Below are 12,181 nucleotides of genomic sequence, written 5' to 3' on the forward strand. Positions count from 1 at the left end.
TCTCCTCCTTTTCAAACCAAATTTGTGCCTTTACTTTCATAAACCCTTTGCTATTGTATTATAAAATGTTACTTGAAAAACATGTCTTGGTAAAAACAGTAGCCAGAGAGGGGTTGGCAAAAATACTGTGAAATCCTCAGTAGTCCCACCGTTTGATTACACCAATGGAAGGTTTGCCGTTGATTTGCCAGAAAGTAGAACAAGGCCCATACTTAGGTACCATTATAACCTCCCCGTAAGCAGGTGCTAACAAGGTGAATGCATGCATCAGCAGGGTGAATGCATACATCAGCAAGGTGTTTGCACACATGCATCGCTGCATGCATAATTTTAGAGACTGACTTGCACATATCCCCTATCTGTTACACCTGTGCAGGACTGTAGGACAAATTATTTCAGGATCAAAATGCTTCCTGCAAGTACAGTCAAGAATGCTTAATGAAGCAAGAAGCAAGCAGCACACAAATAAAATTATTTTTTATTTAATTTACAATTAGAATGGATAATATGCACAGATTATTGATTGGCAAACAGCATTTTAAGGCTTGCAAACAAAGCCTGTTTTGTGTATTACTATAGAAACAAAAGGAATGTCAGCGTATTAACTGGAGAACAGGAACCTTTTGTTAAAAGGAATTCCTGCAAATAAAAACAGTGGTCCTTTAGAAAACGATAGTATCACATCTAGTTTTCCAGCCAAACTAAAAACATTCATCACATTCACCTTTTTCATGATGTTTAATTGAGAAAAAAAATCAACATAGTGGGTTTTGGTCAGTGTAAGGCAGCACTCAACTGAAAATCTTGGTGAAACATTGAAAAGAACACTATCTTGCATTTCTTTTAATTAGAGTTTTCTTTTACAAAACATACAGTAAATATTTCAGTAGTGAAAAGCACAGGCTTATAAACTGTTCCTTTGTTATACAGGAGTAAAGGAAAAATAATGCAATTTTATTATCACACCAGCCAACATCAAACTGCACGGATGTTCATGGCATCATAATTAAATTAATAAACTGAAGCATGTGTACGATCAGTATTAGTAACACTTCTTGCTCTATTCAATCTATTTCTTCCAAAGATGGTCTGTAATTTGAATGGTGATTTGCTGATAGTCTGATCCATTGGAAACTGAAGAGAAGAAAGACCGAATTCCATAATCTTGCAATTATTTTGCACTTAGGTGTGAGAAAAGGCTAAAGCAGCACGCTACTGAAGTGCACTTGTTGCTACAGGAATCCAAAGACCATAAGGAGATAACTGGTCTTCCCAGTCAATGGGCAGGTAATGAGCTGAGCTGTATAGGGGAAATGCTTCAGTGCTTTGGAAAAATTCAAGACAGATGATGGACAGGCAGTCTACGGGGAAGGCAGTTGAAAGCAGCGTTTGATAAATGATTAATCCCCCTAGGTATCATGTGCCATCCGGAGAGCCTTAAAGTTGGAGAGATTCACTGCCCAGAAAGTATTACTGGAAGAATAAAGGCGGTAGTGGGAGAGGTTAATTCAAAAACAAAGCAACACAGAGGAGGTCTGAGGAAAGACTGCTGGAGGAAGAATAAAGGGCTGATTCATCTGGAATAATGACCAGGATGGAATAAACATTACATTTTTGCTTCAATTGCCCAAGACAGAGTTCTTAGATTATGATCATATAATTATTGAATAATTTAGGTTGGAAGGAGCATCCAGAGCTGTGACTGTTCACTCAAATCCTGCTCAGGAGTTTTGGTCTAACATACAGTTCACGGTAAGGCCTGATACATGCTGGGATCTTCTGCTTCAAAGAACCCAACCAAACATTAATCACTTCCACATTTTTCATGATGGCCGACTGAGACAAAAAAGCCATGTAGATTTGTTTTAGTCAGCATAAGGCAGCACTGAACTGAAATTCAAAAAGCTTTGTAGATCTGAGGTTCTTATGCCATGCTCCTTAATTATAGTCACTTCTGTAACTAACTAGCAGAAAAGGGAAAGTGTGATCAGTATCATGAAACAAACACTTTGATGAGAAGTACTAGGGGCATTTATTTTAATGTTAAAAACACAAACAGAGCCTGACTGCATCTCCTTTATGTCTCACTCAAGAGACGTTTCATTCAGGTAAGTTTATTCCAAACTAAGCACCAGTCACTGAGCCAAAGTAAATTTCAGCCCTACAGATCCATCCATTCATTTCCACAAGGCTTAAATCTTCCTAACAGTTCTGATCAGCCAAGAAAATGGGTTGAGCTACTTACGTACATTGGAGCCCTTTGAGGGGAGGAATCACTTCTTGTCTAGGATGATATTACCCTCTTCATCTTTGATTCGAGCTCTTCCAGTGGCGTACTTGGTTTCCTGCCTGCCATTGCAGTACACCGTTTTTACAGTGCCGTCAGGGTACTCCCGCCTCTTGAACTGCATAGTACGAATCTCCTTTTGGCCATTACTGAACACCACTATTTTATCTCCATTCCTGAAAGAAATAGCAATGAATGAAGAAGTCACGAGAAGGCACTGTCTGTTATTAACCTGTCTCACTGAACTGTCTAATGTGACACAATGAAAGAGGAAAATAATGTCAAGAGGAAACTTCCTCAGCCAGGTTATAATTCACCTCAGAATTTACGTAGGATGGCATTAGATATCCGATCTCACAATGAGATTTCAACACAAAGGTACTGCAGCACATAGCGTAATACCTAATGGTTGGTGAGCTCTGCATTGTACGTGGCTTCTTCACAGAGGCATCTCAAGGCATTTTGCAAGCAGGAAATCTGTCTTACAACAGGATTTTCCCTAAGCCCAGAAGAGGCAAAGTCCTGCTGTTGTTTTTCCTCATTTGGCATAAAGGAATAGACATATAATACATGAAATGCTTTGCCCGAGATCAGAAAGGGAACCCAAAAGCTAAGAATGGAGCTCAGGAGTCCTCACCCTGAGTCCTTTAGTACCCGCACAGACAGCTGGTGATCTCCCGCCTGGCCAGTGGGAAGTTACATGGAACTAAATGACGAATAATTCACCGTCACTTTGCCAGTGCTAACCAGTCACCTAGCATCCAAGGTGGAAGCGAACAATTTTCAGGGCCTCATTGTAGCAAAACCCTCCTTATCTTACAATTCCTGTCTTCTTTCATCTGGAAATTTACCAGCCAGGCACATTCCAACCAGTTTGAAATGTCAGTATCATTGTACCTGTGTCAGATGCCTGGTTCCTGTCATTAACATGAGACTTACTTTTCTACTTTAACTACTGTACCATCTGGGAAAAAAGTTTCCTTGAATCCATCACTATAGAGGTGTTTCACTGTGTGATCGGGGAATACAATTTCTTGTGTGCCATCAGGGTAATGTTTTTCTGTGGAAAAGAAGATGTAAAAAGTCTGTCTAGTGTTCTTTCATGTTATTTTACATAAAGCTAGATCAGATTTCTTTTTTTGGATATCATAGTGAGGGTGGAAATAATATCTAGCATATTGCTAAAGAAATTAAAGAATCAAATAATCAGATAATCGAAATTAGGAAATACACATTTACATCCCATTATTATCTTTGCTTTGTAGGAGGAAACTGAGCAGTAAAGTGATGGAGCACACTGGAAGTGAAATGCAAAGACAATGCAAAATGAGAAGAAAATACCCGATCTGCTGGTGTCAGAACCAGACGACACTTTCTTAACAGAAACCTTCCTGCACATAGAGTTCACATTTACGAGCACTTGCATACCTATCTGATTATTAGGAAACTGCAGCACCTCCAGGCCATCTGGATATGTGGTGTGGGTTGTCTGTGCATCTGCATAATAATAAATCTGGAAGGAGAATGAAGTGTTTGCAGCATTCTCACAATATTTGCATAAGCGGATTCAACCATAACATTGTGCTTAAAAATAAGCCATCTTAAAAAAGTCATTTCAAGGTCATTTTCTGCATCTGCCATCCGTAAAAGTAGCTATGTTTGCATTGCTGTTCCTTTCTCTTATTCACTCCCCTCCTCATGGCTGTGTCTAGATGATGCTACTTTCATCTCTGCAGCATGCAAGAGAACAGTGCACACATGAAAGTCATCTTCCCACCTCCGCTTTGGCTCCCACCCATGCACTATTAATTTAAAATAGTTCCACTGCTGCCAAGGCTTCACTTTTTTCTGCTCTAGCTCTCTTTATTAACTATTTATATTTACATAATGCCAAGAGGGAAGAACCTCCTGTGCTAACTACCCTGCAAATGTGTAAAAACCAGTCCTTGCTTCAGATGACTGCCCCTGTCCTTTGCCTTCTTTCACTCTCTTTTATCTGCTTGGCCAGCTACCCATTTGTTCCTTCTTTGGCAGTTGCCTTGACAGTTACCTTCATCTCTTTTGACTGTTACCTTCATCTCTTTCCACTTTTGTCCTTGTACATGAAGCAGTTTCACTGCTCAGGGTTGTTAAACCAACACCCTTCCTCATCAATTTCTCCCATAATTCATATATCAAGAAAAATGATAGGACCTTGCTGGAAAATCACTGAATTATTTTGTTTAAAAAAAAAAAAAAAAAAAAGTACACACCACTCTCTGATCTGGCATGATCCTCTTTACATCTCCATTAAAAAAGCTAATTGTTGTCATCCTTTTATCAGCACTGATCTCTTTTTTAGTACCATTGCAGAAAGTGATGATTCGACGTCCATCAGTAAGCACCTCTTCTACCTTCAAACACATAAAGCATCTAATGTAAATGAAATCAAAGGAAATGAGTAATATTGCACTGCCTTCCAGTTAAATTGGAGCTTGAAGTAAGTTATGCTATGCCTTTGTATTTCAAAAGCTATCTCTGCAGCACAGATACATTATTTTTGCCTTATCTGTGTGTAAAAGAGGCTAAAAGTAATTTTCTTTTCACAAAATTAACTTACATCTAGCACTTGGACCAAGTTCTCACTCCATCACCTTGTTTTTCTCTTAAGAGAGGTGAGGTGCACAGCCTTGTGACAATAGGGTTTTTCCTTGACCAACTTCTGTGCGTTACTGTCTGTACTTATTTCACATCTGTTGGGACACTTTCCACACAGGTCACTGAAGAGATCCCGGTTCTGAATTGTGTGAACCCAAAGGACTGAACCACTTGTATCAACACAGACTGCTGACTTATCTTGACCACCATTTCATTTCAAGTAACAGAACCCTGTGTGGACATTCAGCACTACAGAATTAAATGTGACTGCATGTGGAGATCTGCAAAATTGCTCAAGACTTCTTAACAACAGGGGGCAATAATGCCATCAGCATGCTTTAGAAACAATGCATTGGTCAAAGAAGACTTTATACCTAGCATAGCCTCTGGTTAATCAGTTTTCCTGGACTTACTATGGTGGCTGGTTCTGTTCAGCATATATCAAATCCCATAATATAATTTGGTGAAGTCTAAAGAAGAAGACAACCAGAAGATGTGGTATAGCTCTGCCATATGGCTCAAATTTTAACAGACTCTGCACAAAATGGGAAAACACCTCCCACCCACCCCCAAAAAAAACCCACCAAAAAAAACACAAAAAAAGAAAATAATGGAATAAATATGCTTGGGGAAAGGAAAGAGAGATGTGGTATTTCCCCAAGCAGGCATTGTAATGATTCCTGAGGACAAGATTTTAGGTTTTAGAAATTATTTCATTTAAACATTACTAGTTAGTAATGGGAAGATGGTCTTACACCTACTTATGACAAAAGACATTGCTACAAGAAGTCCACATAGTTCAAATGAGAAGTAATATCTCTTCTAAAGGCATCAATCTCCATTTTGACCTCTCTCTAGTTGTACAAGAAAGTCTAGTTGACCACTCAATTTTATGAATTAAATCCAGTGGTAAAAATGTGCGAGTGAACTTTTTTCACAATTATTTTTCTGTTGAGGATCAAAGCAATAGATACTGCATTTTGCTATTTCTACCACAGGCAATCACGATTGGCAGAAACTTTCACAGAGCCCCATCTCAGCATTAGCTATAAAGGAATTGGCATCTCAAACCAACATTCCCTGAACAACGGTTATATTGCAGAAGCCATTTCTGTGACTGCTTATGGTTTCATTAATCAACACCTGTATGGGCAGGGTGGGATGAGAAGCCCAGGACTGAACAGGTGCATAAACTGAATTACTGTCTTGTCTTGATCTAGCTAAAAACCTTATCCAGAGTTGCAACTCAGTCAATATCAAGGGAATGTTTCAACAGGATAAGCCTGCTAGGAGCAGTGTAATTGAAGAGACCGAGTTCAGATCTGGCCCTGCTGAGCAGTGACAGCATTGGAAAGCGTGCCTGTTTGTCAGCAGTGAAACTAGCACCAGCTCGCTCAGTCGCCTTGCTGACAGCCTTTCCCAACAGCAACGCACCAGATCTGCAATGCCTAGGCTCATCTACAGAGTCAGCCTTTCAAGACCATTCCTGAGGTGCTGGGTGGAAAAGGTGACATGGTCACTGAGTAACGTGTTATCCAGTGTTGTGGCGAGGACTGAAGGAACACAATGGGAAGCCAGCAGGAATTGCCCACTCATCCCCTCCTAGAAGACAGGGACTTCTAGGGAAGGGATGAAACCAGCTACTCCCAGGACTAGGGGCAGCTGGGAGTAATCTCCAGATGCAGCTGGGGAATCGTTGAGGATTTTGACAGGTGGCTTGAGCAAACTGGACAGGCTGCATGGAGCCCAACTCCACTGATGTTACTCCAGGTGTAGCCAGCTGTGTATAATGAAAGACTTCTCCCACAGATGACGTTTTGCTGGCACAGCTCACTACCATTAGATTAACTTCCAAGGAAAGAGTGGCCTGTAATCTGGCACTAAAAAACACCAGCACTACCCCACTAACACATATTCCTCCCAGTTCACAAATGAGGTGGCTGAAAGAAAAAGGACTTGGTGGAAGTCATAGAGCAAATCTGTGTGGCAGATAAGAAAGTAACTCGGTTACTTGATTACCAGCCCATCTATACGTATTTCTTACCTTCCATAGTCTGAACTTTACACTTCAGCTCTCCTTTAAGGAACACACACTTAATGGGAGACATAATTGTCTACGGCTACTTGAAGCAGTGATTCCCATCTATACTGCAGTCCTACTGGGGATCTCTTCAAGTATTTTTGCATCCTGTTTTATCTCACCTTTCCGTCACGATACTCTATTTTTTCCTGCACCTCTTCTTCACTGTTTCTTCTTTCTTGATGAAACATTGACCTTCTAGACAATATCGATTTTGGAGGCTACATTATGAAAACATCACAGTCAGTGTTATATAAACAGAAATTTTGAAGATAGTGCCATTAATTTTAATCAAATGTGTAAAACCCATATTTACTTCATACACATAGGGGAAAGCTGCCCTTCTTTTTGGTATTGCCTTGCATTTGTAATGAACTTTGATCTTTTAGTCATAACTAGAAATGTTGCACATTAACTCCAATTAACTTCAGTTTGCAAAGCAAAAGGCAGAATAGAGAAAATAAAAAAATGAGGTGACAAGTGCATTCTGGCAAAACTACACTATAGGAAATGGAAAGAATAAACAAACACAAGAACAAAGAATAGAACTGTCTCTGAATATCGGGTTACTGATTTGCAAAGAAAAGTACCTGTATTAGCCAGACCCGCTCTTCCAAAACAAATTACATGGTTCTTAGCTGTAGGTAATGCTAACTTAAGGGTTATTCAGGATGTTACACTACCAATTTATCGTTACAATGAGTGTTCTTTGCACTGTCTGGCAGCACAAAAGAACCTTAAGTTAATTGACATCTGGCACATAGCATCCAGAACAGTTACTAACTGATGTTAATTACAGTTTGAAGATACGGTGTAATGTGAATTGTGGGATTCAAAGGAACAAGAGTACTGCTTCCCACAGGGCAATGATATGCTCCAGTAAAAGGCTGCAAATACAATTGTTGATGTTGCCAGATCCATCCCTAGAGCGCTGTGTCTGCTGCATAGCATAGGAAAGGGAATGTAGGGTTTTCTTTTTCTCAGTGTGTTTTATTTTAGTTCACAAATGCAAAGAAGACAGCTGCTGGTCACATAAGAGCCAGAATTGTAAATTGTTCAAACCTTTGCTTCAGCATCCAGAAAAGCAGAACTGTCTGTAGATACTTTGTTGTCATATGCAGTTATGACCACTTCTGTTTGTGGTCAGAAAAGCCACTTGATTCTGAGGTTTTAGCAATTTTTCTGTCTTTTTAAGAATAAGAATCTCTTCTTCCTGAACCTAAATTAAAATTTTAACTGGCAACATAATTCTATTAATGTCCAACAGTAGTGCAGGAATTCTCGATACAGAAATCTACTATATCATTTGTAAGCCACTGCAATATTGTTTTAAGACTTTACTTATCATGAGTAGATGCAAGAAAATAAAGCCAGGGTAGTATTGTCCCCAGCTGAATGGGAGTTAGCATGCTGTATATGAAAACTAAGATAGCAGACTCACTGAGTTATTGTACAGAGTTACACGGTGAAATACCTCTGTTTCTTCATTCTTACTGCAGAGTGCAAAGCTGCAAGTGTCCTTGCTGTAGTTATGTGACAGGGGCATGCCTTCTGAGCTACCTGAAACGGGCATAGACCAACCTATAAGAAAAGCAAAGTAAAAGGGGTCATTGAAAACATATGAAAATTGCTGAATCACATGTTTCCGTACCTATCTCAGAAGGTTTTTTAAAGATGCTAGCTCTCAGATTCTTGCAGCACATTGCTTCTTATACTGATAATGTTTGCTAACAGCTTTCCATCCTCCTGAAGGTGCTTTGTCCTGGACTAAAGTGAAGTGCAGACCACATCCATTCTCCCATCTTCCGGGCTTCCAGGGCAACAAACTCAGTGAGTAAGCAGGCAACACCACAATTTGCTCTCCTTTTCTTCTCAATACAAATTTCATCATTCTTCTAAGAATCACAGGAGAGTTTTAGTGACAACATATTGCCTGTGAGCCAAGAGCTGTGAACCAGTGTCTCCAAGTCATTTGCAGACCACTCTAAGCAAGCAGAAAGTTCCCACAAATCTTACCTTTTACATAGGAAGATGAGTTAGGCTCCTTAAAACCAGTACTCAGATACAAGACAGCTCCAGGTGATTTCCTGTCATCTGTTCTTCTCCCAGTAGGAGAGGGTTGGTGTCCAACCTGAAGCAAAATGGAAAAGCCCTGACATACAGTCATGCTTCACTGTAACATGGGATCTATCCATGACATGGCCAAGAGCATACTTCCCCTTCCTAGGAGTTCAGCTGCCTGTGTGCTGATGTGGTATGGGTGTCTAATCTTGGGTCAGACTGTTGTGGAGGGAGAGACATGGGTGGAGGAGCTGGAAAAAGCCTGAGAGGGCCACCCCCAACCCCCCATCCCGACTCTTCCCTTGAGAGCTGCATTTCTTGGTCCTTGTTGGGTTGCACTGTGGCCACACCTGTGCCTGGCCATGCACCTCATGGATCTGGATCCTAACCCTGGCCCGTGGGCTGACCCTGTCGTGACCCTAGACCTGTCTTATCACTATGGGCTTTGACAATTGGGATCCTGGCCTGACCCTGACTTCCATCCCCAGCCTGCCCTCCTCCCTGGCTGGGCCTGTGGGATGGGCCTTGCCCTGCCCGACCCCATGGGACCCCCTGATGCTCCCAGCCCCTGGACCCCAGGGAGCCACTGGTCCATGCAGTGTTGGTGCATGTGATCACCTCTGAACTTTTTCTGAGGGCAAGGGGTGTAGGTTTCAATGCATTCACCCATGCCCTGGCCTGCAGATGCCTAAATATCTTAATGTATGAATAGTCTGGCTCAATGTGTTGAACATTTCTGGCAAAAACCCTACAGTACCAGCAGCAGCTATTTGTGGACCAGGATCCCAATCCAGCTACTAAACAATGCTGTAAAAAGAAAATAAAAAAGAAAAAAGAAAAGAAAAAAAGAAAAGAAAAAAACCCCCTTACTTTCTCTGGTTCAAGAGGTGTCAGTCTTCCCTGGTGAGGTGTCCTCCTGCCAGTTGGTGTTGAGCTTCTGCCAAGGGAGCAGTTAGATGGTTTCTTTTCTTGATGTTCCTTTGTCACTGATTGCAAAGGATCAGCCCTTTGCACAGAGCTTTTTGTTGCCTGAAAGGTTTGGATACATTTATATTAAGCTGATATAAACATCTTCAAACAGCATTAAAAATCCTACAACAGGTGCACTATTGTTAGAAACTTTTATGAAAGTATTTGTGTATGTGGGCATACACACAGACACACACGCATATTTCATATGTAATTCTCTATTTGGGGTCTTCTTTTCCTTCCCACCTTTCTCTTTACTTGGGCAACGATGTAAGTCAAGGTTAATCCAAGGCACACAGTGAGAGGCCAACAGCTACTCTCAGGCTCTCATCCCTCAGTCCCAACTACGCTGCCAACAGCAGCAAAGATATCCCTCTCGGGGATCCTGCAACTAAGCTGACCCCCATAAGTTCATTCTTACTTGCCAGTTGTCCACCCTTTTTACATTTTGCCATCATCAATCAGAGCCGACACAAGCCTTGCAGGACCCTAAGACAGATGCAAGCCACAGGAGGGAAATCAGATGTAAACAGTTTCAAACAAACTACAGCAGATTAACTGGAAAGACCACAGTTACACAAAAGCACTTCCCCACGTTTTCTGGGAGACCTTAGATCAGAGCACAGAGAAAACATACACTATTCCTGCATGACCCCAGGAGGTATTTGGGATTTATACAATGACTGCCAGGGGTTGGAAGCTGCAAAGAAAACATTACATTGGTATGACAGGAAAACTTAGGCTGCACCCTTGTCTAGTCAAAACTTTGAAGGTACTGAACCTAATGTAGAAATGCCTGGCAGCACGAGACAAACGCACCGTCTCACTGCCCACATTGTTGAAGTCGTTCCAGACATGACAAGAGATGATGTCTGTGCCTGCCAGAACTGGTAGCAGAAGACAATGCATCGAGCTGGTGAATGACTGGCAGTGAGCACATGACATTTAGAAACAAAGAAACATTAAAAAAACAACAACATAGAAATGGTATCAGGTACTCCGATCCTGAAATGTGTTGCACACTGGAGAGTGGCTGCTTGGGAAGGTAAGTGTGAGCAGTCCATTGAAAGAATATTTTTACCATCAGCATAATTTGGCCAAGTCCATGAGCAATTGCTCAAGGGACAGGGGACTAACAAGGCACAAGGACTGGAAGACTGCACAATTCCTTCTCTGATAACAGTCCCTATGGCCATTTTTTGACAGCTGTAAAATTTGCTCCATTTGATCAAACAAATTTAGGGGATCTGTTGTTGTTGTGGATCGTGATCTCTTATTTATGTTAATAAATGACATTCCATGAAATGGATGTGCTTACAAGGAATGAGCCAAGAAAGGAAACCTATTGCAACACCACAAAGTTGTAGAATTTTAAAAGGCTAAATATTTTCCTCTAAGCATAAAACATTCTGAGCAGGAGATAGGCAACTAGTTAGCTCTTTCAGACAAGGATGCTAAAAGGTACAGAAATCAATAGAATTCATTGTAAAAGGAATATGATTTCTATTTTAAATGTGGAGATGTTTTCTGCAGGCAGACTGTGAATATGCCTGACTTCTCCAAATATAATCATGATTTCAAATACAAGCGAGTAGGCAAACTGTCAAAATATGCCTGGCATTTCAGCTTGAGACAAGTGGTATAGTACTAAAGACTTTTAAAACTATTTTTGATTAAGAGATATTATCTCAGAAATTGCAGACAATAGAAGGAAAGAGCTCCTAAGACATCATTTTGTTGCTAAAGATCTCAAGACTAAAACTACCAAGTGATGTAAAAGAACTTGAAAAGCCATTGCTGCAGTTTCACAGCAGTTCAAGCCAATCTCAGCCCAGACTGCTGGAGTCCCACTTCTCTTCCTCTGTCCCCTGCCACATTTCTAGCCCTTCCTTTAAGTGGCACCAGGAAGCACAGTGGGGGACTGACCTGGCTCAGCAAGTAGAAACAGGCAAAAATGAGCTGATTTTTCAGCCTGGTTGGTTTTGAGCCAGCCAGCTCACTGTCATCAGAAAGTGCCAAGAGGGCCACAGCAGCTCAAATATCCATCAGCTTCAGCCAGACACTAACATGTGGCAGCATTTGTTTTTTGCTGTGGTGTGTTTTAGAAAGAACATTGCAATTCAAGCTTTTAAAGAGCTACCTACACA

At 41.0% G+C, this 12,181-nt stretch overlaps 1 protein-coding gene across 1 annotated transcript in view; it reads right to left on the reverse strand.

Annotated features, from left to right (window-relative positions):
• Positions 1–462: 462 nt before the first annotated feature.
• Positions 463–12,181, reverse strand: part of LOC308064448 (uncharacterized protein) — a 51,449-nt gene continuing 39,730 nt past the window's right edge. Inside the window, exons 13-20 of the mRNA XM_080388971.1 lie at positions 9,936–10,094; positions 9,021–9,135; positions 8,479–8,585; positions 7,127–7,225; positions 4,540–4,680; positions 3,716–3,800; positions 3,227–3,347; positions 463–2,463 (exon numbers count right to left, since the gene is read on the reverse strand). Of these exons, the coding sequence (XP_080245097.1) occupies positions 2,274–2,463; positions 3,227–3,347; positions 3,716–3,800; positions 4,540–4,680; positions 7,127–7,225; positions 8,479–8,585; positions 9,021–9,135; positions 9,936–10,094 (1,017 nt within the window). The 3' untranslated portion in view covers positions 463–2,273. The remainder of the gene's footprint in view (positions 2,464–3,226; positions 3,348–3,715; positions 3,801–4,539; positions 4,681–7,126; positions 7,226–8,478; positions 8,586–9,020; positions 9,136–9,935; positions 10,095–12,181) is intronic.

This window comes from Falco punctatus, assembly GCF_963210335.1.
Source record: "Falco punctatus genome assembly, chromosome: 5".
Classification (NCBI taxonomy): Eukaryota; Metazoa; Chordata; class Aves; order Falconiformes; family Falconidae; genus Falco; species Falco punctatus.